The sequence below is a fragment of the Cygnus olor genome, chromosome 5 (assembly GCF_009769625.2).
Source record: "Cygnus olor isolate bCygOlo1 chromosome 5, bCygOlo1.pri.v2, whole genome shotgun sequence".
NCBI classification, from domain to species: domain Eukaryota; kingdom Metazoa; phylum Chordata; class Aves; order Anseriformes; family Anatidae; genus Cygnus; species Cygnus olor.
Genome location: NC_049173.1, coordinates 33,166,688 through 33,194,005, shown reverse-complemented (window position 1 = coordinate 33,194,005; position 27,318 = coordinate 33,166,688). Strand labels below are relative to the sequence as shown.

At 44.3% G+C, this 27,318-nt stretch overlaps 2 protein-coding genes across 4 annotated transcripts; one reads left to right on the top strand and one right to left on the bottom strand.

Annotated features, from left to right (window-relative positions):
- Positions 1 to 1,360: 1,360 nt before the first annotated feature.
- On the top strand, positions 1,361 to 11,905 carry PPP1R14D (protein phosphatase 1 regulatory inhibitor subunit 14D). Its single transcript, XM_040558145.1, has 4 exons — positions 1,361 to 2,931; positions 8,002 to 8,097; positions 8,314 to 8,346; positions 10,373 to 11,905. The coding sequence occupies exons 1-4, from the start codon at positions 2,749 to 2,751 to the stop codon at positions 10,451 to 10,453; spliced, it is 393 nt and encodes a 130-aa protein (XP_040414079.1). The 5' UTR covers positions 1,361 to 2,748; the 3' UTR covers positions 10,454 to 11,905.
- Positions 6,988 to 26,284, bottom strand: ZFYVE19 (zinc finger FYVE-type containing 19). 3 transcript variants are annotated; one of them, XM_040558143.1, is made up of 13 exons: positions 25,832 to 26,284; positions 25,412 to 25,533; positions 23,594 to 23,647; positions 22,852 to 23,006; positions 21,728 to 21,873; positions 20,716 to 20,830; positions 19,952 to 20,161; positions 19,578 to 19,657; positions 18,703 to 18,813; positions 17,141 to 17,283; positions 11,276 to 15,795; positions 10,552 to 10,791; positions 6,988 to 10,033 (listed from the first exon to the last, which is right to left on the bottom strand). In XM_040558143.1, exons 1-11 carry the CDS (start codon positions 25,883 to 25,885, stop codon positions 15,729 to 15,731), a joined length of 1,257 nt encoding a protein of 418 aa, XP_040414077.1. In that variant the 5' UTR covers positions 25,886 to 26,284; the 3' UTR covers positions 6,988 to 10,033; positions 10,552 to 10,791; positions 11,276 to 15,728. The 3 variants fall into 3 exon arrangements, with proteins under 3 accessions (XP_040414077.1, XP_040414076.1, XP_040414078.1); XM_040558142.1 differs by having other exon boundaries at positions 10,552 to 15,795; XM_040558144.1 differs by lacking the exon at positions 25,832 to 26,284 and adding an exon at positions 25,615 to 25,817 and having other exon boundaries at positions 10,552 to 15,795.
- Positions 26,285 to 27,318: the final 1,034 nt, after the last annotated feature.

The following is a 27,318-nucleotide window of genomic DNA, read 5'->3' as shown; positions in this document are numbered from 1 at the left end:
GCCCACAGGAACCTCTACTGTGCCCTCACGGGGTGATTTTACACATTGCCTTTTTGCTTCTTCCTCCTGCTTTAATGATTGATTAGAACAGCTTGTGGCAGGAGGAGGCCTACTTCATCTGTAAACATTTATTTTTGCATTGCCACCTTCTTGCTACAAAGAATTCATGACTAAGCGCTTATAACCCAGAGCAGGATAATAAACATCCTGTAGTGCAGCTCGCTTTGGCGTGCAGCTCTCCTAAGGGCCTCTGGCATTCCCCTGTGACCAACTTGCTCCCCTGTGTGGTGACACTGCTCGAGCAGCACGAGGACACCAGGGGCTTATCGTAGCTTTGCTGATAAAGCACAGACAGTGGGGTAAGCCTGCCTGTGGACGTTCTCAGGTGTGGTATCTCAGTCCATTACTCATGCTCAAGTGGGGTTACCAGTCAAGAGAGGCTCCATCTGCTTGAAGAGCAGGCAGCTGCCATTAGGGCAGGGTGCATGCCCCTCTTCCTCACACCCATCCTATGCTTCATAAATTCAGCTCAGCTGACAGAGGATTAACAGTGCAAGCTCCATCTTCCATGCAGAGGTCACCTGGCCTAAGGAAGAGCATCAGGGTCAGCATGTGGGATGGAGGAAGGGGACAACTTCCCTGCCAGCTTCAGCCACTGCAAATTTTTGGATGGATTGCTTTCTCTGGTCTTAACGCCAGCCTGCCTGGAGTTCTGCGGGAAAATCTGTCAGCGTTTGTGGCAGTGGGACCAAGGAAAATGTAGGTTGTTTTACTCCATTTGAAAAAAAAAGTCAGACTTTGAACACCAAGATAGAGCACTTCTGTTGGGAGACAATTTAATACCTGGCAAAGTGTGTCCTTTGGTCCAGATTTACTCCATGTCTGGATTGCCTATTAACCTTTGAAAAGTCAACAGTTGTAAACACATTATAAGATATTCATGGGTTTTGCAAGATTTTTAACTGTTAAGAATCTCTCCTCAGGGAGTATGCTCCCACCCTCTCGTAGTATGGATTTTTCTGGGAAATTTTGCTGTAAGACAGCTTTAGGAGTGAGACTAGGGGGAGAATACAGTCAAGCAGTGAGGAAAAATGGGGCAAGCTTAGCAAATTAATTAGCTGACAGCTGGCTTCTGAATAGAAGCTTCAGTCTGTCTGAAAAGCAGGTGACATGATACCAGTTTTAGGTATACTTTAGTACTTTGTCCTTCCCTTTAATGGGGCTGGAGCAAGCTTCAGGATAAACACTTTGTGGAACTATCTGTCAAAAAAGACTTTTTTTTTTTTTTTTAATTTCCCCCAAACTCAAGTTGAGAAGAAGGGCTTGAACATCTCTGCTTATTTTTCTACCAGCCTGTGTAGGAGTTGCTGCTGGCTGGCTGTGCCACCACCTCTGGGCACAGCGATGTGGCTTTGGCAGGGGGCCTGGATCTGACTTCCAGAGAAAGCCAGTCTCCACCTTATGTACTATTTCCACACAAACCATGGGCCTGAAGCTGCTGATCTGCTTCATGGCAGAAAATCTTGGTGGGTTCATCTGTGTGACAGGGCAGCACCCAGTGCAGGTTATGGGAGGGCTCTGGGGACAGATGGATAAATGGGTGTGATATAGCATCGGAAGCAGGGACGGGTTTCCTGCTGCCATGGCACTCCATAAACACGTCTCATCTGATTTCTGCCCCTCTGATCAGCGCTGCTCACGTGTCCCTCTAACATGGGACAGGGGAATAATGTTGCAGACCTTTAACCCATATTCCAGTAAGAAAGAGACTGTAAACTAATGAATGATAAATATTGTAACAGTTTATGATGTTTCAGCATTATCCTGTTTACCATAAATACCTTCCTGTGAGAAGCAGATAACGCTTTATCCCTCGATAGTTATGCCATCACAGCACATCCTGTACAATTTTTTTTAAGAGCACAGATTTTGTTTTCTCTCTGAAGTGCCTTGCTCAGATGGTCCGGTCACCAAGATTTCTACAAAAAGATTTTTGAGAAAGCTGGACTGAATTTACAGAATTGGGAACAATGTAAAATGGGGCTGCTGAGACAGAGGTTGGCTTGCAACAACATTGACCCACCATTCCCATCATTGTAAAAGAGTAGATGTGGCCACCTGACCCCAGACTGGTTCTCTTTACTTGTGTTAGGTCTAGTCCTATAGCCCTACCATGGCAGCTATGCCATTTCAGTGGGAACTAAACCCCGTAGCTGCAGGTGACATAAGTTCACAGTGGCTAGTGGAGCTCAAACTCCACAGGATTTAATGAATGATGTATGGATCAGCCCTCTGGATTTGCACATGCGCATCAGTTACACCTGTAGGAAAAGTAATTTAAAACCTCCTTCTTCCCCACCTCCCGCCACTTCTTGGAGCTGGCTTGCGTTAAATATTAACAAACCTTGTTTATCAGTTCCCTGCTTCACTTGGCTTCTTTTAACAGCAGATGTTATTACAACAACCCCACTCCCCTCCCTCCCTGCTCGTCAGCAGCGCCGGTTGTGAAACCCAAGAGCCTGCTCCAGTAATTCTGCCTGCAGCGCCCGGCCGCTGCCCCGGCTGCTTGCTGTCCCCCGCTGCGCTCCCTGGTATTGCTGATGCTGCCTGCCTTCGGCGTCAGCGAGGAGCTTGTGCCCTGAGCCACGAGCTGCAGGGAAATACTGGTTAAGAGACAGAGGAGAGCGGCCCACGGGAAGGTGAGTTCCTGCAGGTGGAGAGGAGGAGGAGGAGGAAGAAGCAGTGAGGATGGCCCGCAACTCCAGCACACTGCCCCGGGTGACTTTTCAGACTCCGGAGAAACCTGGGGAGGAATCATCACACAGGAAACTGGGCAAGCTAACCATAAAGTACAACCGCAAGGACCTACAGCGCTGGCTAGACTTGGAGGAATGGGTTGATGCCCAGCTGCAGGAGCTGTACCAGTACCCGGTGAGTCGCTGGGGCAAATCAGCCCCTTGCTCGTTAGATGAATGGGACAAGGGCTCTGTGTGCTGGGACAGAGCTTCCTCTGCCTTGCTGGAAATAGATCCTCGTCTTCCATCTTTGTCAGGTATCCTATTGCCACCTGCAACAGTACTCTCTTTGAATGGTGTGTCCACAGTCAGAGAAGCTTGTGCTGATATAATCCAGCTAGCTATAAACTGCCTGGTATTACACCTGCCGGGAGGATAGCTATTGCTCAGCACAAGAAGTGAAATTTGGAGAGGTGTACCAAGCCACATGCTGCTGAGCTCCGCGTGGTCAGTGGCTTTGCTGCAAGCAGTACTAGCTGGATTAGAGGTATTCAGTGTATTTTCGTCCCTTTTGGTCCCAGACTCTGAACATACTACTGGCAGCAGGGGAAGAAAGACAAAGCACATGCTCAGATGATGTGTATAGAGACCTTACACCTTCACAGATCCCTAGAGCTGTCTTCCTCCCTGCATTTTCCTTAACTAGAGGCACAGTAAGTCCCAAATCCTTCCTGCATATCTGAGAGTAGTCAAACTAGGAAAGGTTTAGTAGGAGTGTCTAAGTACAGCACCTGAATGGTACAAGTATTTACTTTGAGCTGCTGTAGGGTACGTGGCATTTTTTTCACAGAAGTGTGATATGTAAAAGTTCAGCACTGACTGGGTACACTGAAATTTTAACCCATTACTATCACTTCTATTCCTATTTTGTGCTTAGATGGATGGCACCTACACTGCGAGCTTTCAGAGGTGATAGTGCTTTTCCACTTTTGAGATGATAATTCCTTTAGAGTGTAGTAAAGAAAAGGTGAAAGGATTTGCTTACATTGCACCTCAGGGACTCAAACCTATTTAAATAGGTTGAGATTTAGTGTTTTTGCTTTAATCTGCAGGGTAACAGCTGATACAGTAAGAGAAAACACCTTTCTTGACTCACAACCCAGTAGATTATAAATATCTTCAATAGAAAACATAGGTGGGTTTAACAAGTTGTGTAAAATAGGTTATTCATGTTCTGGATGGGAATTAACTATATTAACTGTCAAGCCTTTTCTGTCCTGTTTTCTGTATTCACACCCCAGCGCAGTGTTAAACACATTTTTGAGATAAGAGGACAAAAGAGCCAATGATTGTTTGGAGACTTTTACTCTGAGCATCACCAGTTTTAAACTGCAATCAACAGTGGAAGTGGACATGCTAGAACAGCCCAAGAAAGGCGATTTTTGTGTTACTTGTCATGATGGCACAGAGAAATTTCTGTCTATTTTGAGAGGGCTCCAGGATGATTGTCCATGTCTGAGCGCCACGGAACAGTGTCAGCTCCTCACCTGAACAGAGGAACTTCAGGAACTCTCTCTGAGGCTTTTTATTATTGTTGTTGCTGGTTTTGGTATTTTTGTTGTTTATTACCATCATTTTCTGTGTGATTATTTCCTGTTTGATATTTGTGGGAACATACTGGGTTCTCATGCTGAGTTGGGAGACAAAAATAGTTACCTTCTGTTTTAGTTTGTCATATGCAAAGAGCACGCAGGAGAAAACAAGTACGGAGAAAGAGATCCTTCCTTTGGTTGCAAATGCATGGCTCTGAAAATGAATACAATATTGTTCCTGCTCTGTTAAGTAGCATTTTTAGACTTCCTGAACAAGTTTACTTCTTGATTAGTAAAAATGACTAAGGGTAAACTGCTGTAATCTCTTCACAGCTTAATAATTCTGAATTTCCAGTTGTTTTCTTTATTTTATAAAATTATAGTAGTAAGTGCTCAGCTGTATCTGAGGCCTCTTGATTATATGGTGTATGTGCTGTCCACAGCCGTTTTGGAGGCAGGCTAGACCCTAGCAGTCTCTGGAGATTTAGGTATGTAGGCAGCTAGGTCTGGATGCCTGTCTGGCAATGTGCTCTGTCCAGCCTCCTTGTGTCACAAACGTATCTGCTTTTTCCATTTTGGTTTATGTAGCTTTACAAGGACTAGAGCCATTTACTGTATTTCATCCTGTCACTTGAGATGGTGTTAAACACCTAACTGCTTTTATTTTCTTTATTTTTACTGTCTCCATGTAATGCCACTGTAAAGTTAAGGACAAGCAGTTCAAGGCTGCTATGAGGAAACCTGCAGATTGTATTTATCCATGTTCCCCAAGGGGAAATGGTGCCACTGAATTGGTAGCCACACCAAAACACCACTGTGCCCTGAGAAGAGACAAATGTTACTTAAAACATTGCTTCCTGACAGGCAATGCCTGAAGGAGGGGATGGGAGAGGACCCCATTTCCAGCTTAAAATATGTGTATATTTATGATATCTTCATTTATGGAGCCAGCAAAAGGAGAGAATTCAGAGTCCTACTGAGGAGGACTTCAGCAGTGGAGGTTTAAGAGATAGGAGTGGATGCTCACAACTTGAAGGACTAAGCAAGCAAAAGTGGTAAGGTAGCTCTGAAGAGATGAAGGAGAATGGCTGCTGCTTCAAGCAACAGGACCTCTTGCCCTTTGGGGAATTATTGCAGGTTCAAAGTATTGGTTCAGAGAAGCTTTTTTGAGATAGATGAAAAGCACTTCTTGGTACCACCAGTAACATAGCCCAAGATGCGACTCCTTGTGGGATACTCTCACTTGTCTAAGTCTACAGATATATGCTTGTAAAGGTGTCAGAAAAACAAGTCAGATTAGCTTATTATGTGTGGTTTTCTGTGAATCGACTAACTGGGAGCTGTTTGCTGTCATCCGAGCAGCTACCCAAAGGAGGTATTTTTTCCTTACAAAATCCCTGCAGGCGCAAGTGAGAAATGCAGCCATGCCCTTACGGGAACAGATTGCCAGGAGATTGCTTTTCCTAGCACCTCTCCGGCACAATAGTTTTATTGACTTCCTGATGTACTGGGGCAACTGAAGAGATTCCTGCCAGGAACTGCATGTGATGCTGTTCCACGTCAGAGACTGTTAATAGGGTACCACAGGAATTTGCATGGTATCTTTTCAAATAAATAAATGTGCCACAATATATGACTTGTAAGCATCCAGGTGTAAAACAGATCCTCCTGCCCTGCTTTGTGCACTGTGGCAAGACGATTTGGTTAGCTCTGCTAGCCCTGCTGGGCTTCTCTGGATCCACTGCCTTCCATTACATCACCTTCTTGTCCTCTGCTCCACCTGCCCTTGGCAGTGAGGGCAATATTCCTCAGAGTCTTCCAGAAACCCGTGTGACAGAGTTGGAATAAACTGCACTGCAGGTTCAAATGCCAGCAAGGTTCAAACGTCATCTCCCGATACAGATAATCTGAATGCTATGCTATTTGCTGCCACGAGGCCTTTCACAACAAAATTAAGACTCAGGAGACAATTTGGGTTTTCGAGACCACTCCCTGTGCTTGGAAGTAGGCACACAGTCCCTACTTGAACTGGAAAGCGATAGGGAGTTCTTATCCTACATTGCCCTCCTGATCCATATATTTCTTTAGCCAAAGTCAGGCTGGATCAAGACCTGTTGTCTAAATAGTCACGTGAAAACTATTCTGAGAAGAAATGTTGTTATGGGTCGCAGTACAGCAAGTGCAACTTTTATTACTAGTTGTCAAATCAGCTGTGTAACAAAGCTGAACACCTACTGCTTTTCTACTTCCTCTATGGCATGGTATCAGAGACTGATCAGAAATAGTTTCTTTTTTTCCGTAAGTACTGCCTTTATTGTTTAATGTTTTACATACACATCTGTAAATGCTATCCAGCAATTAGGTGCTGTGCTGTTTACTCATTATCCTTATTCTGCTGATTACTGTTAAAATATCACTGGTATCATGTTGTTAAAGGTTCATCTTGCAAATACATTGGAAAACAAAGCCTGCCATCCTTAACATCTTTTGGAAGCATATGGACATAAAACATGTCTGTGTCCAAGTATACAAATGTTTCCAACTAACATAATGAGTCTATTACTTTGATCACCAAAGCTTGTGGGGGGGGTCTCTCTTATATTAAAGGAGACTATGGTATATCCCTCATTCCTATTAGAGAAAGCTGACAAAATAGTTGAGCTTTTCAAAAGCAGAGTTGTTTCTTTATGACTGCAGAAATCCTTAGTATAAATACCAACCATGTGAATGTGTGAGACACAATTTGTAGCCAATAACATAGGCTCAGGCGAGGATCTCAGCAAAGCAGCATTCTATTCGCGATTGCAATGGCGGGCGTCCTGCAAGCAGGAGCGGGTGGCAAAAGTTTATCATAACCTTTTATTCCCTATTACCCAATGCTTGATTCCTCCCGTTTCCTCGTTGGCTGAGTACTACAGGTTCACAACCTACTCGATGCTTGTTACTATACTATATACGTACAATTTCATTTGACCAACCTTAGAACCATGATTTTTTGTTTTTACTGATTTCATACTGCTTGTCTTGTTTTTCTTAGCTATCCCCCTTATTTTGAGACAGTGGGACCTTCCACTGTCCCCTTATCTGCTTAACGTGCTCCCCACTGTTATGCCACTGTTACTATGCCTGTACAATCACTTTTGAATATGCAAGGTTAGTGGAATTTTCCACTGCAAAAACACAATCTTAATTCTCACAAATGTACGGGGCTAAAAAGCTTAAAGTCTCCTTATATTAGTAGTGCCTCTTTAACATTAAGCCTGCCAGACTTCTGTTTGGTGAACACCTGTGCATACGCTTCATAGAAGTGGGTTGTCCCAAGCTGGGTTACATCGCATTGCAGTTGGCAATTGATGTTGAATATTCTTGAAGAGGTGGAACACCCCTTGGTTCCCATCATGGCCCATGATCCCTGAGCAGCCATCAAGGGTTGAGATGGGAGCAGATGATGAATCAAGATGTGTGGCTGTAGCAGACACCACAGAGGGGCTGTGGAATACATGCCCTCTTTGCAAGAACCTCCTTATTTTGAGATGATTTATTTCTTGACCTCAACTTTGCAGCATAGTTCTATCGTAACTAGCTACTTCTCAGCCGCTCAGTTCTCCCAAAATGGCCTCTAGAGTTCTTAAAAGCTTAAAGGTTTATTAACTGTGTATTTTTTTTCTTTTTAGCTGAGAGAGAAAACGGAGGCACAAGTTCATGGACCCGAAATTGATCTTGAAGATCTCCTGGAGGTCCCTAATGAAGAACAGAAACTAAAACTACAGGTTAGATAGAGGGACTTGGTGGCTTTCAGTTAGGGACTGCTGTCATAATACAATATAGCAGTGGTGTTTGGGCTGCAGAACACATGCATCCTGTGTTACATGCTGCTTCCCTGTGCCTTTTACCCTGTCAAGTACAGTAAGATTGTATGTCCTTTTTGTAGCTTGAGGGAAGGGTCAATTTATAAAACTCTAAAATGACTCCTCCTTGTCTTTTAGGAAATCCTCCATGAATGCTCTAGCCCAACAGAGGTGAGTGAAGCACCATCAATGTATATATTATGCTGTGCTCTAAGAGTATGTTTGTTGCTACTTGGATGAATAGCCAGGATGTTACTTTGCCTAACATGATACTGCATATTTACTTTCCAATGGGAGGTATTAGTACATTTGTTCTGATATGTTATAAAAATATGTTCAGCTCTACATAGCTGAGCTGAAGGTTGAGCAGCGGAGCAGATGAATGATTTTGCTGTGCAGCCAAAGTTCATTCCATATTTTGACATCCTGAGGTGACCAGGCTGAGTTGCTACTTGGTTCTCAGTGTGGAAAAGGTATAGACAGTTCATATAAGCATCTTGCATGCCATTAATTACATTCATTTTTAGCTTAAAACACTCTAGTGTATGAATGACAAGAATGTAGGATGGCCCTGAGATTGGACTGGGCAGATAATTGTTTAGCAGTGGCCCTTTAGGTCAGTTTAACACATGCTTCACCTCCACCTCATGATCTTTACAGGTCCTGGTTTGAGTTAGGGAGTTAAAGAATTCACAGCATTCAAAGGAGCACAGCCTAGTACTCTGCAGAGTAGCGTGTGCATCACATAGCAATTACCTTTGCTGCATACTGCTGTGTGCAAAATAAGGTCCGCTACTCCTGCTTCAGTCATGTGCTTTGTACATGAATATTGTGCTCAGGTGTTACTAAATGTCTTGTCCAGCCTTTATATGTAGCTGTACAGTGATGAACATGCAGAAAATGACATGGATGCATTACTCCCATCAAAATTAAACTAACGAGCATCGTGGATAGTCTCCTAACATGGGTCTGGCAGACAAGGCTGGCAATAGGGAAATGGTTTTCAGTGTGTCTAAGCTTCAGATCTTGGGCAAGAACTCCACTTTCCCAGAGATATAACTGAAAATAGTTTGCTCTAATGATTCAGCAACCGTGAAAGTGTCTTGCTGAGAGTATGCTTCTTGATAACTACAACTGGATATTGCTGCCTCAGTGGCAAAAGTATATACTTTCACCCTTGTAATCTTGAATCCAGTCCCCTTGAAAGATCACAGCAGCCTATTCCCAGAAAGTAGACAGATGAAACAAACTCATTTCTTCTGAAGGGACTGAATACAAAGGTACAATCCTAGGCATTTACCTCCAGAGCATGCTGTGGCAGACAAACTCTGATCACTAGAGTGAGGAAGCTGGGCTTTCACAGAGTACAAAATATAGCAAGTTGCAATACCTCTGGTGACCTTGCCTAATTACAATGATATGCATCTGTCCTCTTTGGGTGAAGAAAAGCTGCACAGTCCTTTACAATGATGTTACTTGCCGTGAAGATGGTAAAGTTTGCACTAGTCACTTTGACTTCTGCTTGGAATAACCAGATGGTCCGGTTTGGTTCATAGTCCTTGGCTGTGTCAGCAAAGCAGTTGGGATTTATCTCCATTAACTGCTCATCTATCTGGTCTTCCAGTCCTCAACTCCTGCTCCAGGTTATCATTAGTCCTACATGTGTTCTGTTCCACCCCCTTCTCTGCCAGCCACTTCCTTCTAGAATTGGCACAGCTTCAGCGTGGTTTGCAGTCCACAACATGGAGCTTTACAGGTTGAACAAGGAAACAACAAGAGGGACGGCTTGCTTTGCCCTACATGGGGAAGGCAGCAGAAGTGGGCAGGAGGTTATGGTGGCAACAGGAAGCAGTAGAGCCTAAAAGAGACAACACCATCTTGAGGTCATTCCAAGGTAAAACAAACAGGCATCAGGGATGAAGACAGCAAGCTAGCTGCTGCATATAAAGTAAACGTGGCTACTCCAGAGGGATCCAGGGGAGGTAAGAGAAAAGAGGGAGTTTTAGACCTCTCTGTATCTATCAAAAGGTCTCCCTTTCCTAAGCTGAAAGATGCATTTTCTCCATGCATGGAGAAATCCTAGTTTCTGCTCAACATGAAGAGGAATGTGGGAATAATGCAAAAAGGCATAGTACTCTATGGGTTGGTGAGCAATGGAATTAACACAACATCCTTCTTCCTACAATTCTCATTGTAGGACTTCATTACGGAATTGCTCAGTCGACTGAAAGGTCTACGGAGAATCACCAGTCCTCAGAAGAAATTACCTCACCCATAAGGGACACCCAGCTTTGGTCACAAGGAAACATGCATCTTCCCCACAAAAAAAAACCAACAGGATCAGCAAGATCACTTCAGAATATGCTTAGGACTTACTGTTATTGAGACACATCACCAAGTTTGTGAACTTTGTACCAGTGGTTTGAAGTTTCCACTCCTTCCACATGTACGTGCACAGCAGGGAGCTAAGTTGCATATTCGCCTGTTTTTTAAATGGTATTTTAACCTTGGGGACAAGACAAGACATCGTTCTTTTAGTTTCTTCTGGGAATTTCCATGCTGGCTGTGGAGCACTGAATACAATTCTCAGCAGCTCATCAGAACTTCTTCCACCCACTGCAAGGAAAACAAGGCATTGGTTATCACTCATTCATCAACACGGAAAATCAGTTACTGTGAAGCTGCACCCTCTTTCAAGTCCGGCTGGGACCTGACTGTGATCTCCTGTTACTACTACACCTAACTCTACAGCATTGAACATACTTTGTCTTATTAAGCCTCTGTCATTCACAAAGGTTGGACAGAAAATATACAGTAGGATTGAAGGAAAACCGCCAAGTGCATCTGGTCAATACTTAAGGGGAAGTTGGTGAAACAGCTGCTAAGGCTAATGGAAGAGATTGTGTTTCCTCTTTGTGGAATTTGGACTTGATGATTTATAAGTGTCTTCTGAAGGCCTGGGAATGATTTTCTCCTCATTTAAAAAGACATTAAAAATGCTTATTTTGTATATTAAAACAGAGAAAATCAGCTATGTGCTGCTTGATTTTGCTCTTTTTTTTTTTTTAGACACTAAGGAAAAATTGAACTGAAAACATACCTGCTTCTAATTTCCCTGCAGGGAGAATTGCAGAGCGAGTCTTTGGCAGACAGGTAGGTCTCCCAAATGAGAAGTGAAGTAGGACACTGACTTGCTGCACACACTCTTCTGGCTGTAACTAATGTGTGGCTGGAAAAATACAGAGAAAACTACATCCAACTTCTCAGCAAGTCTGTAACTTGACACATATGGCAAGGAAATAAGACAGCAAATGGAGGATGTCTGGCTAGGCAGATCAGTCTCACGTTATGTCCTGCCCCTACACTCTCATGACTGCCACTCAAACGCAAGGGATGAGTTGCTGAGTTGCATCCAGAGGGGCTCCTACATACCAGTATGTTCAAAGCTAGCTTTTGAGTACATATTCTGTCAGACAAGAAGGGACAAAGGGGCCAACTCTGCAAGAAAAGGGACAGGAAGGTTAACTAAAACAAACAATGACTCGGGCTGGACTAATAATATCTTAAATACATTAGCTTCTTAATCATCATCAATAACAGTGATGACTATTACCTTCTGCATCCCTCCTATTTTTCAGCAGAAGTGTCAGTGAACAAGATGTGAGCTACGTGCATCTCTCAGCAAGGACAAAATCCTTGCTGCTGTAAAAATGGTGATGTAAGGGCTTGCTTCTCTTTACACGCTATTCTTGAGTTGTCAAGCCATGCAGCTCACACTTGTCCTAAGGCTGCTGCTCCCAGAGGCTCTAAGCCTCATCCACCAGGTTTACTGTATCAGGTCCACGGGCAAGTGCCCTCCTTGGCTTAGTAAGGGGCCACGAGGACATGCCTGCCCTCCTGAAATCTCCAATTTGTAAGTAAAATAACAACAGAAAAAATCAGTTCACATCTGTACCTGCTGTAGATCTGGCATTGCTCATGGATTTACACCTGCTAACACTTACGTATCACAGCTCTCAAGAAAGGAAAGTAGCATACTGGCAAAGAGCTCTAATTACTCTTAACATCACAAACTAGGTTCGAACAGAAGTTCAGGTGGAAGACCCAGGTGGACAGACCACGAGCTAAGAGTCCTAAACTATAGCTGTAATTAGCCACAGCACAGAAGTCCACAGGTGTCCAGATTAATGACACAGTCTACCAAGATAGCTTTGGTTTTTTCTGCTGATCTGTGACAGCACCAAGACCTGAAGTGCCACTCTGGCCTGAGAGAGACTTTTCTCCATGCTGCACATTTTTCTGTACCCACTCAATTTGGAATGATGCTAAAAGCATTTTTAGCTATAAGTACACAGATATTGTTAGAACCCAGGGAAAAAAAAAGCAAAAACAAACAGGCTTTTGAAACACTGCTTGAGAGAAGTTGTCTTTATACGTCCTCTTCAAGTAGCATAAAGAGTAAGCTGTGGCCCCTGTGACATGCAGTTATTTCTGGTACATAAGAACATCACTGCAGCACAAAAGAGCACTCAAGACAAGCACAATGTGATAACAGGGAACAAAGCAAGATGTGGCCAGTGCTAGCTGATTTCTCGGCTCTGGTGCAAAAACTTTTAAAATTGATTCTCAAAAGTAATAAGTCAAACTTGCTTTTATTTACTTTTTGGCTACTCTCCGCTTAACCCATAAGGACAGACTGAACTACATTTTGCTTACAAACAGCTTCCAGTTATATTTGCTGTTTCTCATCACTAGCATAAGGCTGTAATATTTAGTATATGGAGACTGTTTGAGAAGGTTTCTTAAAGGAAACTTTGCCCTCTTGATTATATCAATATAACTCAGAACGCGTGAAAGTTCATGTGCTTTTCTAATTGAAGGCTTATGAAGGTGTACAATATAACCTTCAAATCAATTTTCTTTTATTATGAGCAACACTTACATTCCCTTTAAAAATATTCAGCCTGCTACATTTCACACTTGTTACAGCAGTTAAGACAATGTGCATGTTCACGAACTACAGCAATTGCAAGTTAATGAAGCTTAACTGAGACCTCCCTTTGTAAGCTAGTTTGAGTTCAACTTCATTTGTTATCATTACTTTGAGTTCTTGTTGGGGAGGAACCTACTTTTGATAGTTCACATACAAAACATTTTGAGAATAAAAGAAAATCTTCTTGTGCCCTCATGGCATGCTACAAAGATAGAAGGAAAGTACCCAGTACCTTTACTAGGTAACTGTGCCCAGTTAAAGGTCACACAACATTCCTCTTTCATGATGACAGATTCAGCTAGGTTTGCTGCCTGCAGACAGCTGACTGAGACAGCTCGTGTCTCAGTGAGCTCCACGTAAGAGGGACAAGAGGGCTACAGTGGGAATGGCTTTTCAAGGGGAAAGTGATTAGGCTGCCATTAAAATGGCCAATTACATGCAGAAAGCTCAGCAGCCACAAAAGTGTCCATTAGTGCAGCGAAAGAGTCAGCATGCGTGTGTATGACTGAAGAGAGTCTTCCACGTATGACTAAGTTCTATTTCAGGTACTGGGTTGGGTGCATTTCTGGATTTCTTGGGATGAACCCACAGAAATAAATCCAGGAAATTAAATAAGCTGCTTCAGGCTGTAAACTGCTGCTTTACTACTGTTGTGCACAGGGCAGGGTTCACAGGACTGAGGCTGCCTAACTGCACAAGGAGCTCAAAGTTCTGTTGTTGCTGATGAAACAAAAGCTGGGGGACCCACGCTGAAGCCCAAGGGAGTGGATCAGCCTTAGATGGGATATAAGGCCAGGTATTTGCATCTTCTTCTATACAGGTTAAATACTTTGTGTTTTGCCTAAATCTAAGACAGAATTTTTAGACAGACTAATTATCCTGGTTAAATAAAAATGAAGCATCATTCCCACAACAATACAAAGCTAGAACTGCATTTTGTTTTCATTTTTAAGACTGCAAACCCCTCAGGTAAGTAACTATCTACTTAAATCTTGTGTAACACAGGACTCATTGTAAACTCTTGCATCAGAATTCAGTAGTTTTCCTGTCACTTTGGGAGGACAGACAGACAGGCACTTTTGAAGCAAGGACTCTTAGGGGAAAGAACATCCTCCACAAGAGTCAGGTTTTGCTACCCTTTCCTAACAAAGGGTTTTGACAGTGCTGACATACACACCAGCAATTCTTGCTGGGTCAACCTGCAGTATTACTATTCCACATTGTCTGGCATGGGTTACTACTGAAGCACCTGATCCAGCCCAACATAAGCCCACCTTCAGAGGTAGTTTAAGGTATTTACAGTGCTCTGAGCAGGGGTGGCTGAAGTGCAGGCAAATACTGTTTTGTCATCTCACCTACAGAAGCAGTGACCTTCAGCACAGGGCAGGGCAGACAGCTGGGAGTGGCGATGTCAAACCAGACAGGCAAGATTCACTGGAAACTCTGTCAAAGGCAAATCCTTGATTTTTTTTTTTTTTTAATTTTTTTTTGACACTCCTAGAATTTGTCAACCTTAGACAGCTGTCTCAGAAGTCACATTATAGTCCTGGGAAGAGCTCATACCAATTACAGCTGACTTCAGGAAAGTTTAGTCAGGTATTTCAAGCAATTCTGGGTGCTGTAGCCACTGGCATGTGTCACGTGCATCTGACCTATCTCCAAGGAGGGATATAAGGAAACTAAACTGAGTTTCTCTCATAGCCAGATAAACAGCATCATACAAGTAGCATCTTTATTCTATCAGGGGACCAATAGAGCCAAGCCCCACCTTAATATTAACACACAACTCTTCCAGACTAACATGCTAACAGATAATGTGGAATTTAGGCACTGTCACTGCAGATCACAATGCAGCGCATTTGTAGCAGATTACCTTTACAAAGCATCCTTCATTTCAAGTACAGGAGCAACACTGCTCATCAAGGCAGAGTAACCATAACTCCTCTGTACCTTCCCAGCAACACCACAGAAACACTTTTTGTGACTTCATGATCCTTACTATCTTCCCCTGAGCCGCTTGACAGAAGGACTGAGATATCACAGGAGGGTGACACTTTGTGAAGAACTATCAAGCATTCCCAGTTGAGACTTTAAACGCAGGCCTCTGTAAGTAGTTTTTATTATGTTTTGGAAGTTCTCATCACACATGACCACGATGTAGACAGTTTCTTAGTGCAAAGTGCTTTGCTGCCTTGTGAACCAATGTGTAAGTTAGCAAAAGCAGGAAGTTACTTATCAGCCAGCACTGCCTTAACCGTACATCTTTACTGCTACCCACATCGCCTTACTTTATCTATAAATATATAGATGCATATCCACCTCCTCACATCAAGTCCTTATTTAACCCAAACAGGCATGGCAAACCCAGCACTTTTCTGGTTGTGTTTGTGAGGACAACGATACACGCCCTCCAAGCCTCTCTCAGATTACAGCACATCCTTTTACTGTCCAAAACATCACCCATTTTGGCTGCAAATCCAGTTGGAGTCTTCCCCTCTGGCCGACTCCCTCTCTTCCCGTTCTCTATCTCCTTTTCTGCCCATGAAGAATGTGATCACCTCTACTTGCGAGGAAGATGATAGCGGGAAGTGTGGTGGTCCTTCAGGTCAAACTCATCGTGGCCTTCCCTAAGAAGCAAACACAAACTGCAGTTAGCAGTAAACACCGAGGCAGGAAAACTCACCTTTAGCCACTGCACAGGATGCCTCCCAGCTGCCCTATAAGAAACCTATCTCAAGGCCTAACTGATAGGACCCCACTGGCAGCCATGTGGACTGGTTACTTGAGATATTTGGAGCAGAAGCCTCTGATGTACTTTATGAACAGAGGTTCATCCTTGCCTGCTGGCATGGGAAATGACAGAAGTCCTCTCTGCCTCCTTCCTTCTTTGAGAGATTCCAGTAATTGGTAGCTTACTTTCAGCACCATGTTTGTGATTCACAGGCATGTTAGCAACTCCTATGACAACAGCCAAAATGACAGTCTGCTCCATACAGCTCTGAAAAATAACTGTCATGGCTAAAATGCAGTGTACTGGCAGCTGTCTTAACCATGTTGAGAAGCAGGCAGCGTTGAGTAAGACACAAGCTTGCATCTCCAGCATACAACTGATACGCTCACTCACCTAACACACCGCTGGTTCTGCTTTTATAGATGTTTGGCTGAAATTTGTTTGCTTCTTTGTTTTTAAGTCATCTGATATTGCCAGTTGTATGTTTACTTACCATTTTAGTAAGTTTTCCATTCTCATCTCTCTATAAAACCCCTTTGCAGGAAATGAGAGAATACACATAAAAGCATCCCTTACTTTCCCAACCAAGTCCTTAACATCTTGCTATCTAAATGTCATCCAGAATTAATGAGAACACAGCCAACTACTCAATACTTTTAAGGCATAAAAAAACAGAAGCCAGTCAGGCTGTGATGAATAACTTTGTATTCAAGGGAATTAACCCTCCAAATCTGAGACAGCAACATTTTGTCAAAAATCAAGTTAGGGGTGTTTAGGCCCAACTGAGGAAGAGAAGTTTCTCCATATATTTCAACAACCTGACATTTTAAATATGGTTTAAGACTTCAGGGTCTCAACCTAAGAAAATCCTCAGAAATTTATACTGTCTGATCTCCCCTCTTGTGAGAATCCAGCCTAGATTATTCATCAATGTCGTTAAAAAGTCACAGAAGTCACTAAACAAAGGTCTCACTTATCCCATCCCACGCACATCAGCTGCTCCAGAGATCGGCCACACAATGCGCCCAAACATGCGCTGGAGCAGAACAGACAGAGCATTGCTGCCCAGGGCCAGTTTAGTCCCCGAGGCCTGAGGTAACTACTGGTCATTCAGCTCAGACCTGGGTTCTTTGAATCTTCCTTCCTACTTTTTGTTCTTCTGCCCAACAGGAAGAACAAACAAAAGTGGCGAAGCTTACCTGTGACCTGCCCCTCAGATGAAGAGGGATTGCAAGACTTACCGAAAACAGCGCTGGCAGTAGAGATCCCCATCGCAGCCATGGCAACGCAAAGTAGCATCTTCGTTGCAGATACAGCACCAGGGTAATTCATCCTCGTCACTGTCATCTGTCTTGGTAAGAGCTGTGTTGGTTGGAGTCTGGCTCTAATTCACAAAGAAAACAGACCGGGAATTCAAACTGCAGCAGACACAATATAGATACAGTGCTTCCATTGTAATGCATGATGGCCACAGTGACAAATCATAGCCCAAGGATGTTCACTCTCAGTTGATCCTAAGTCAAGATGAACTTGCCCAGAGCTCAAGGATAGGCTCCATATGCATGTATGTACGTATCTAGACTGTTAAATAAACACCCAAGATACTACTAGCATTTGCTTATGAATTTGTATTGCCTGGAAGGTAAACACCCTCAATTCAGTGTCTACAGCAACATACACCCACATCGCCTGGACTGTGTTAAAGGTTGAAGCCCAGATCTTCTGGCAGACACAACAGCAATACCAAGTAACAGACAATTCCTGCTGTGGGAAGGTGGGAAAAATGGAGGTTTCAATTTTCTCCATGTTATAGAAAGAAAACTTAGGGACAAAGAAAGTGATTTGCCAAAATACCCCTACCACTGATTTGCACCTGAGGTTGGGCCAAAAAGATCTTTTGAAATCACAATCTGGAACATATCCACGTGGTCATCCATTGCCTCCTTGTGCTTTACAGAGACTTTGTAGAACTGAACAGCCACATGCACACCAAAACACAGCACCTGAACACTGGCAAAGGCAGCTTCCTAACACAATAGCAGTAAGATAGCACTAGCTTTTACAACAGTGATTCCAAAAGTGCAAGGTGGCTGGCATACCTATGAGATGGTTGCTTGCAACAATGCTTACAATTAAATAATTTCTTCCACCAGGGACAGAACCGTCAGGTGTCTGTGACTCACAGGTACATTTAATTCTCATCATATACATTAGAGAAGGTGTACATATTTCCATAACAGACTGGAATCCATTCTGACTGTAGGGTATCGTGTTGCTAATCCCTTCCCCTGACGTTTCAAGAGAACACAGAAGGTCAATTACTATCTAGAGTCTATTCTGAACATGCTGAAAGCAATGGCAAACCTCCCACTTACCCTGTTCCAGGTTCTATGCTACTAGACCATGGCCTTCTTGGTCTAATTACATGGGTGAGTTAAAAATCCCTTCTCTGATATCCACTCTGGCAGGCTGATTTTGATTGACTTCTCTGGGTTTAGAGGACACTATCCCATTCAGCAGAAAGCCAGCCTGAAAGGAATTGGATTCCAGGGTGTGAGTAATTTCTTTTAGAAGTACAAGGATGAGTCACAGCTGTGCTCAGGGTTGGTCAGCCATGCAGACGCCCCTGAGATGTTTGATTTCTCAGCTTGTCTGCCTTGGAGAAGCTGTTTTTGTTTTTGTTTTGTTTTTTTCCTCCCTTCACTGCACTGAGCCTAGGCTACATCAAACTTTTGCTGCAGAGCTGTACTCTCCTGGGACCCCAGAGCACATCATTTCAAGAGATCCTGACCAGTCCACTGACCTTTTGCTTTGTTTTCTTATACAGGGTCTGTTGTGAGGGTCCTGGCTGGGTGGTCTGATCTGGAGGAATGTTGAATCCACTTGCTTCATCCAGGGCCACTTCCTCTGTGAGCTGGTTGTAACAGAAAGAAAGAAGCCTCTTGTTTTGAATACAATCAGGAGTCCCATTCTAGACTCTAAACCTCCCTCCCTTCTCCTTGCCCCCGTGCAGTAACTGGAGATGACTGAACACATCAGTCTGGTGTTCTCTGGACAGCTGTGAGCTTGCTCTACTTGCACTCTGAATACCGCGTGTACATTGTGAACAGTTAGTGTGACAGCAGGGGCCCTAAACTAATACACTCTGCTTTGCAGTGCAGCTATCAGCAGATGCTCAACATCACGCTAACCATACATGTGGTCTGTGTCATCAGCCAAGGACATGAGCACAGAAAGCTCATGTCTGCCTGCAAAATAATTCACAGACATTTTAGACAAAAACGGAGGCATAAGCTGTGCTAAACAGCCCACATCTCATCATCCATGTTCTAGCTGGGTGGGGGAAAAAAAACAAAAAGTAAGGAAGTACAAGCAGAGTAGGAGCAGGGCTGGAGAGAAGACACACACTGCAAGAGACACTAACAACGAATGAAAAAGAGAACTTTAACAGACTGGTAGAAAAGTCTTCTATCTTCTGTAGCTGAATCGCTGCATGGGAGCTAGCATGGGGAAAGCACTAGGAGGGGAAGGAATGAGACTCTCTCCAGGAACAGAAAAAACACAATTTGCATGCTCACTAGGTAAAAACAAACAAACAAACAAAAAAAAAAAAAAACAAAAAAAACACCAGGAATGATTGAAAGGAAGATAAACAAGGCCACAGGTGCCACTTCTGACCTGTTTTAGCACTCTCCGAATGGCTTCCTCCTCATCCAATTCTTCATCACTGTCAGGAAGCTTATAAGATTCCAAAGTAACTGCACGAATGAATGACAGAGAATGCAAGAGTTATCTCAAAGAAAGGTACAATACAAAGCAGGCCATCCTTACAGTTCCAGCCTCGATGTCTTAGTTGAGGTTAAGATGCTAAGGCTAAGATCTTTAATACTGATTTCATGACGAACGAATCTTTACTACTTTACAGGCAACAAAAATAGTCTGTTTCTTTAAGAACAGATGAATTAAATGGATAAAAGCCTCTCAGAAGAGAAATTACGCTGACACAGGAACCTGGTCCCTCTCTTGGGACTGTATTCTCCTCTGCTACCCACCTTTCTCTGGGTCCTGACCTCTGAGCACTGCCAATCTCTTTGCAATTTGTAAGATCTTTTCCTGCCTAGTGTTTTCATCTCGCAACTCAGCAGCAGCCTCTGCCAGAAGTTTATTCTTCTCTTCCTCTAGCTGTTTTGGGTCCAGACTTGCATGGCAAGCATAATCTTCACTTTCCCGATTGAGGTCATTCAAGTTTTGGCTACCAGCAGCTGCAAACAGACAGGCAGAAAGAATGTGCTGGTGACTCAGCAGCAGTGTTCCCTGGGTACAGCCAACATCACTAAAGCAACAGACAGCACGGGAGAAGCTTGAAGCTCTCCATTAATCCAGGTAATAATGGGAGAAGGCATGACACAACTGGATCCACACTGTACGTGAAGAAAAGAAAGTGAGCTAATCTGCACTTTACAGGGAGATTACAGAGAAAGCACTGCAGCTGGAAAGGTAATGGTATCGCAGATTCTGATGTTTTACAACAGAGCACAGACATATTAGGAGTAGCAACAGCTCCTCCCTAGGAAGTGTGGCCTTACAGAAACAGACAGAAGCAACCTGAGTAACACAACCCTGAGAAAATGGAACCATCTCTCAAGCAAAGATGATGAGACCCAGTATGGAGCTGGATGGCTGTCAATCTGGGAGTCATAAGGGGGAAGATATGAACTGGACACAAGTGAGGTAAACAGGGCAACACATATTCCCCGCTCGCTATAGCGCATATATTAATAGAAAGAAATAGATCTTTGGAATCCAAAATAGATACCTTGAGGCTGGGCTCCTGGACTGTAATGCTCATCAATGGCAACTTCCTCAGCCAGCTGAGTTAACAGGTCATCTGTTTGCTGCGTCAGACTTCTGGTATCAGGGGGTCGATGCACCTGAGAAACAAGGAGGGCATGGGAGAAAGCAAATGAGAGGAAAGTAGCATACTCAATCAAAGGAAAAGTCAGATAGCAATATAATCCCACGCAGAATCAGCATAAAAAGATGCATCTACTGATTTTGTGAGCCTCAGCTTATGGGTATCTGATGCAAGACTTTCAAGGCTTCATTCTCAGAGCTGTTGAATGCCCACAACTCTAAATGCAATCACCTAAACAGGGCAAGGAGGTGCTGAATATATAGGAGTAGATGCTGCTGAAACCCAGCCCCAGCTGTGCCACTACCTCCAAAGTAAAAACAGTCCCATTCTCAACAGTGCCAACCACCAGCCCCGCTGAGGTCTAAGAGAACAGCTGCATGTGCAGCACTGCTGAAAAAGGAGCATGAGGAAACAATTTATCAGGGACAAGATCATTCATATAAGCCCTGAAGGCAGAAGTCCAACTCCTTCCTCTTCAGTCTCAGGCTAATCACTTTATCTCTCTGGGCTTCAATTTCTGGAATAATAACAGGATTTCGTTCAGAGGGGATACAGTAACAACTGTGAGATGCTACTAGAAGGCAGGGTGGATAAGCCCAAAACCACTAACAAACAGCTTTGAAAAAATATCGGGCCACTTAGGTACACAAATGGGTTGAGAAGAAAAAGGCTAGCATCTATTGTTAAAAACAACACATGAACTATATTTGACATAAAAACAAAGGAACATATAGCACTGAAATTGATTCAGCATACTGGTAAAAGTTAGCCATTTGCTACTGAAGCAATGATGCAAAATGAGCTACCTGGACACAAGAAAGCTGAAGGGCAAAGAAAGACTAACATGCTGGGACACAAGAATTACTGTGCCAGCTCAGAATACACTGCTGGCCAAACAGATAGGGGAGCTTACTGGTCTGGGAGCCTGGGAAGGAGGACGTCTCCCTTGCAGGACAGCCAACCGGTCCTCCATTTCCTGCATGGATGGAACAGGTCCCCGGTAATCCTCCTTCAGTGCAGCAAACCTAGCTTCGATCTCAGCCTGAGAAGGGATGGACTCTGCAATTCAGAATAACCCAAGGTAGGGGGTTATTCTGTTAAGAAAAAACTTGAAGCCGTTTGTTTTCAGTAAGATTGTATTTTGTTCTGGAATCAGGCTTTGAACACCAGAGCAAAAACCTCCCTCAGCCCCTGATCTGAAGGAGGAATTATACAGCAGCGACTCAGAGACTACCCTAATGCTAACCGCTACCCTTTTCTCCCGAGTCACTGCCTCCTCCACATTTTATCTTCCAGCCACGAGACCACTGTTACTGTAACCTCATTTGGCAATCAGCTGACTAGGGATACTATGGACAGGCAGAGAAATGTGTGCCATTTAGGCAGTACAGTCCATTGCTCCCACGCTCATTAACATAACCCTAGGCCTATCAGGCTGAAAAAATCCCCTATACAACAAGGTAACCACTTTGCACTTTTTATTTCCCTTTTAGAGACCATGTAGCATTTTAAAAAGTTCATTCTCCCACAAGCACCTTCCTGAGGCAGCCCCAGATCTGACCATTGTAGACTGGGATCAGAGTCCCTTTTTGTCCTCTGTGAGGCAAGGCTGGCCAAAACATAATCCCACAGAGACTGGTACCACAGTGGTCCAGCACAATGACCCATAGGAAAACTTCTGCAAAATGGTTTGGCCAAAAATAACTCATTTCATTCTGCTGCTACTGTGTTTGACACAGACTTTTACCCCAAACAATGGAAAATGAGAAAGTGATTTCACGGGTAAGATACTGCCCCAAAACTGAGAAGCAGTTTCAAGAGAAACCCCAAAGAACAAAATCAAAGTGAAAAATTAAAACCACTGTGGAACCTGGCCACTGTGGCCGCAAGATGTGGCTGCTCTGATCACGTTTAACCCTTCAATTTCCCAAAAAGACAGACACTGAGTATCCAGCACTTCCCTCTCCCTCCTGGTTCCACGCTTCCCAAGTAGCAGCATTCCCACCCAGGGAATCTCCAGTGCTCTTCAAAACTTACTGGGTTTCCTTTCCTCTCTGAGCTTCTGCAGTCTCTCTGCAATAGCTCTATCCTCTTTTGAGAGCCCCCGGTATCTGGAGTCAGCTTGACCTGGGGATTTGGGAGCTGCCTTCTGTTTTCCTTTCATTTGCTTAGCCTCAAAAGCTGCTACACGCCTGTGACAAGGATGGAAAAAAACACAATTGAAAAGAGGGGAGTTTAAATCCTAAGATATGAAAACACCCTCTGTGAGCCCAACAGGCTAGGTGAAGAATGTCAATGTAAAAGAGAATGGAAACTGCTCATTCCTGTACCAGGCTCTCCCATCCTGAGATGGGAGAGCTCATAAATGTAGTAGGCATGGCACCATTTCTGAGGAGACAGGGAACATTTCACCACCAGGCTCCTGTTTCCAAGCCAACCACAACCAGTCACAGATAAATACTGGCAGGCTGCTGTTCTTGAGTCTATTCGAAAGTAAAAAGAGTCCCCTATATCCTTCACAACAAAAGAAACAAACAACAAAGCAAAAGGCCCATCTTTAAACTAATTCTGATCAAGCGAACACCCACGTCACAACACAATCCCCCCCGCTTTTGGTGGTCTCTATGGGGAAATATGAAAGGGCCTGGAACATGATCTAGGTGACCCTGCTTGAGCAGGGGGCTTGGACTAGATGATCTCTAGAGGTCCCTCCCAACCTCAACCATTCTGTGATTACTGTACAGCAGAAACAACTGGGTGACTGGCAAGTGCAACTCACTTTTTGTAGTTTTCTGGTGGCGACCATTTTGCTGAACTGTTCTGAGGTTCCTGTCTGAAAGACAAAATCATTGACATCTCTGAATTCAAGGCTCCAGCATATGCTTCAATCATCTATTCTCTGAACCCAAGAGGAATCAGTATACATGTTTATTGACCTCCTGGTACAGTCCCTTTTATAACCTCATTAACATGGGGGGTGATTAGCTGGTGAAAGAGATTAAGATGATATAGCTGCTTTGGACAGTACGGAACTTCACTTCTAGTCCTTTGTTCCTGTTGTTTTGCATCTGAACAAATAATTGTTTAATACGGACACCAGGCAGGGCTGAAATACCCTCACCTTTCAGAGCACGCACATCCCAGTTCAGCAAGCAGAGAGCAAGCAGTTAGGTGAGCCTCCCAGCGTAATTAGCTTCCAAAGTGTACAACTCTCTGAAAGGGGTTGTGGCATGCAACAAACAGAATTATATAATGCATAAGCTAAATAAAATGTTACAAAAATGATTATGTAACCACCAGTATCATGATGACATCTTCTAGGACACTTGAACACTGCACCACACAATCATGTCTTGAGTAACTGTGTTCTCTCTCTCTCTCTGTGTTCACGCTGACCTGCTAAACTACACACTTAAATAAGGCAGCATATTTTATTTATTCTTAGAAGGCACAGCTACAAACACATCTGTGCTAAGGCCTGTATAACAACAAACAAAAGCAATGTCTTTACTGGACCACTTTCCAGCTCTAAGGTGTCAGTTGTGAAAGCTGTTTGCATGAAGAACTTCAGTCCGTGCAGCCTACAGAACTGCAGTCTATGCATATTATCTACCAGATATTCAGTCAGACAAAATTTTTTTCTGTTGTAACTCTATAATACTGACATTAAACAGACAAGGAAAAATCAACAAGAGAGACATGGGAAAAGGCTGAGCTGTTTTCTAAATGACTTTGGAGTATGGGAAGTCAGAAATTTTAAGAGCTGGAATACTGTGAATACTGTATTTGCACCTGATATCAACAGCTCATGCTATTTTCACAAGCCAGTGCTTTTGCAGTACAGACCTGTGCAATACGAGGCTCTTGTTTAGACTGCAGAGCAAGAAAATTCCCCGCTTGCTGGTGTAAATTCCTTGCTATAGCAGAAAAGCAGGAAAGAGAGGTAAAAGAAATGCAAAAGGAAGAGAACATGGAGGAATTGGTAGAGAGAGGGGTTCTCATGTACTTTTGTGGTCTTGCGTTACTTGTTCATATGTGTGATCAATACTGTTACTGAATTAATTTGTTTTCAGCAGGCAATCTACGGGTTATATATGCATTTTTGTTTTCTTTTAGAAGCAAACCAATTTTATGTTACAAAACTTAAGTTTTGAGGCTACACATAGCAGAGACCTCTCAAAAATGAGTAGCTGAGATACTGTTTGTTCAGAGGTAATACTTTGACAATATTGTTAGGCTGCTGAACGACGACAGTTCTGAAAAGGCTTCCCTTTTAAAAGGGTGGGCAAACACATGGTGGTGCGTAACCTGGTCTCTTCTAGCTAGGACACCTATAGATATTCAGGGTCCATCCACGAAGATTTAAATGTGGTTCTTTCAGGCCATGCTGACACCACAGAGAACAGCCTCACAAACCGTGGTTCGTGTCTTTGGGCTGAACAGCTCACGTAACAGCAGTTCAGCTATGGTGGGGCTTAGAAATCCACAGCACAGGCAGCGTGCCCGCGCATGTACAAGGCACGGCTCCCACTCAGAAACCTGCAACGCAACGCTGGAACGCAGAACACCTTTGGGGGAAGACCTTCCCCCGCCTTACCCCGTGAGCTTTCCGTGGCACTGCTTGCACACCTTCTGCTGGCCACCTCCACAGCGGGGCACGGCGGCGCTGAAGCTGAGGCAGCTGGAGCAGAAGGCCCGGCCGCAGCTCGCACAGCCGCACTGCGGGGACACAAAATACTGTTATTAATTAATTAATTACTCTGTGTTTAACAGGCAGCCCGCGGGGCAGGGCTCCGTCACCTGGCCACGGAGCACCACAGGCAGAGCTGGGTCAGGCTGGTGTTTGCTTGGGACGGTGCCACGAGGTGCCCCCGCTGCCAGGGGAGGCCGGCTGTAACTTTTTCACCTCCTCCCCACCAGACCCTCGCGACAAGGCGGGCCCTCGGGACCGGACGGGTGACACCTGACGGCGGCCTGCTTGTCGCGACACAGCGAGGGACGCGCGGCATGGACTTGCCTCCTTCTTGAAGACGCCGAACTTGCGCGCACACCCGTAGCACCGGCTGTCCATGGCGCACAGACCCGGCCCCGCCGTCCCCCTACGACACCCAAATCGCGACTATCGGCGGTGACCGGCCGCAGGAGCAGCCCTCCTGCCCCGCAGCGGCACACGGCCTGATGGGAGTTGTAGTCCTTCGAGCCGCCAGCCCCGCCTCCGGCTTGCAAGGGGCCTCTCAACGGATAAACTACATTACCCAGGGTAGCGCACGGAGCCTGCCGGGAGCAACCTGCGGCTACCTGCTGCGCGGTGCACTGTGGCACTTGTAGTCCGTGGCGCCCTGCTGTCAGAGACTCCATTTCCCTGCCCCTTCCCCTGCCCGGAGCCGGGGCGGCGCTGCGTATGGCCGCCACCTGAGGGCATTGTAGGCCGCTGCCTTGCTCCCCCCAGCACAGGAGCTGTAGTTGGTACAGCGTTGCGTTTTTGCCCATTAACTACTGTTGATTGTTAATAAGACCCACCGCGTATTTTATAACACTGACTGGGTTGCGCTCAAGTTGTTGTTTTTTCCTTTTTTTTTTTTTTTTTTTTTTGGGTCTTAAACCGGTGACAAAGATGCTGGTTCAGGAGAGCGTGAAATCAGCTGAACTGTAAAATTCCAGTTAACCCCAGCCAATATTTCTCCTGGTGTATGTTTGCCTGCCTTCACAACTAAATATCCTACGGTGCTTGACCAAAACAACTACTGAGTGTAGTTCTAGGTGCCACTGGTTCCTGTGAATCATCTTGTTAGTTCTGTGGTTTTGCAATTACAGTTTGCTTTCTTTCTGGTTTAATAGACAAACCCACACTGTAAAGACTTCTACAATTAAATTGGGAAACAGCCTGAGCTATTCAAGGAAGTAAGACTCATTAATATCTGAACAAAGCTAAAAGAAAAAATAAAAGGGGTTTTCCCCTCAAACATTTATTTTTTAAAGCATTGAAGAACATTAGAAAGACAACCATATAAAACTTTGAAACTACAGTTTGCACCTGTCCAACAAATATATTAGAGCATACCTGGAAATTCCAGGTACTGTAGGCATAAAACAGAGATTTGAGATAAATATAAAACAAAATTGAATCAAATAAAAACAATTTGGTCTTGGCTTTGCTGTTGAACTGGTTAATGGGAAAAGAGGAAGAGGAAGTTTCAATCTGAAAGCTATGGAGGAACCTACAGATTGGCAGGTGTAATTTGGAGTGCCGCCCTTCGATATACAGCTGAAGCAACCCAAAGAACTTTACTGCTCAGAGAGCGCCACCAGCAGAGGTGAACGAGAGGGAGCAAGGCACTTAAAGACATTTAACTGACTAGTTTACAAACGCCTCAGCTGAACTGCCAGATGGAGCTGACAGGAGCGACCACGACAGCAGACAGACCCCGCCGTCCCTTTGCTGCAGGAGGCCAGGACACCTTCACATCCACCCAGTGGTGTCCACCAGGGGGGGCCCAGCTCCCG

What these genes read in the sequence shown, in the direction of transcription:
- PPP1R14D (XM_040558145.1), top strand. Translation starts at nt 2,749, where the DNA reads ATGGCCCGCAACTCCAGCACACTGCCCCGGGTGACTTTTCAGACTCCG. An exon ending in AACAGAAACTAAAACTACAG is followed by an intron (nt 8,098 to 8,313) that starts GTTAGATAGAGG and finishes CTTGTCTTTTAG; the next exon opens with GAAATCCTCCATGAATGCTC. An exon ending in AATGCTCTAGCCCAACAGAG is followed by an intron (nt 8,347 to 10,372) that starts GTGAGTGAAGCA and finishes TTCTCATTGTAG; the next exon opens with GACTTCATTACGGAATTGCT.
- ZFYVE19 (XM_040558142.1), bottom strand. Translation starts at nt 25,885, where the DNA reads ATGGACAGCCGGTGCTACGGGTGTGCGCGCAAGTTCGGCGTCTTCAAG. An exon ending in CAGAGAGGAAAGGAAACCCA is followed by an intron (nt 21,874 to 22,851) that starts GTAAGTTTTGAA and finishes TCTGAATTGCAG; the next exon opens with AGTCCATCCCTTCTCAGGCT. An exon ending in ATAAGAAAACAAAGCAAAAG is followed by an intron (nt 17,284 to 18,702) that starts GTCAGTGGACTG and finishes TTTGTGAATTAG; the next exon opens with AGCCAGACTCCAACCAACAC.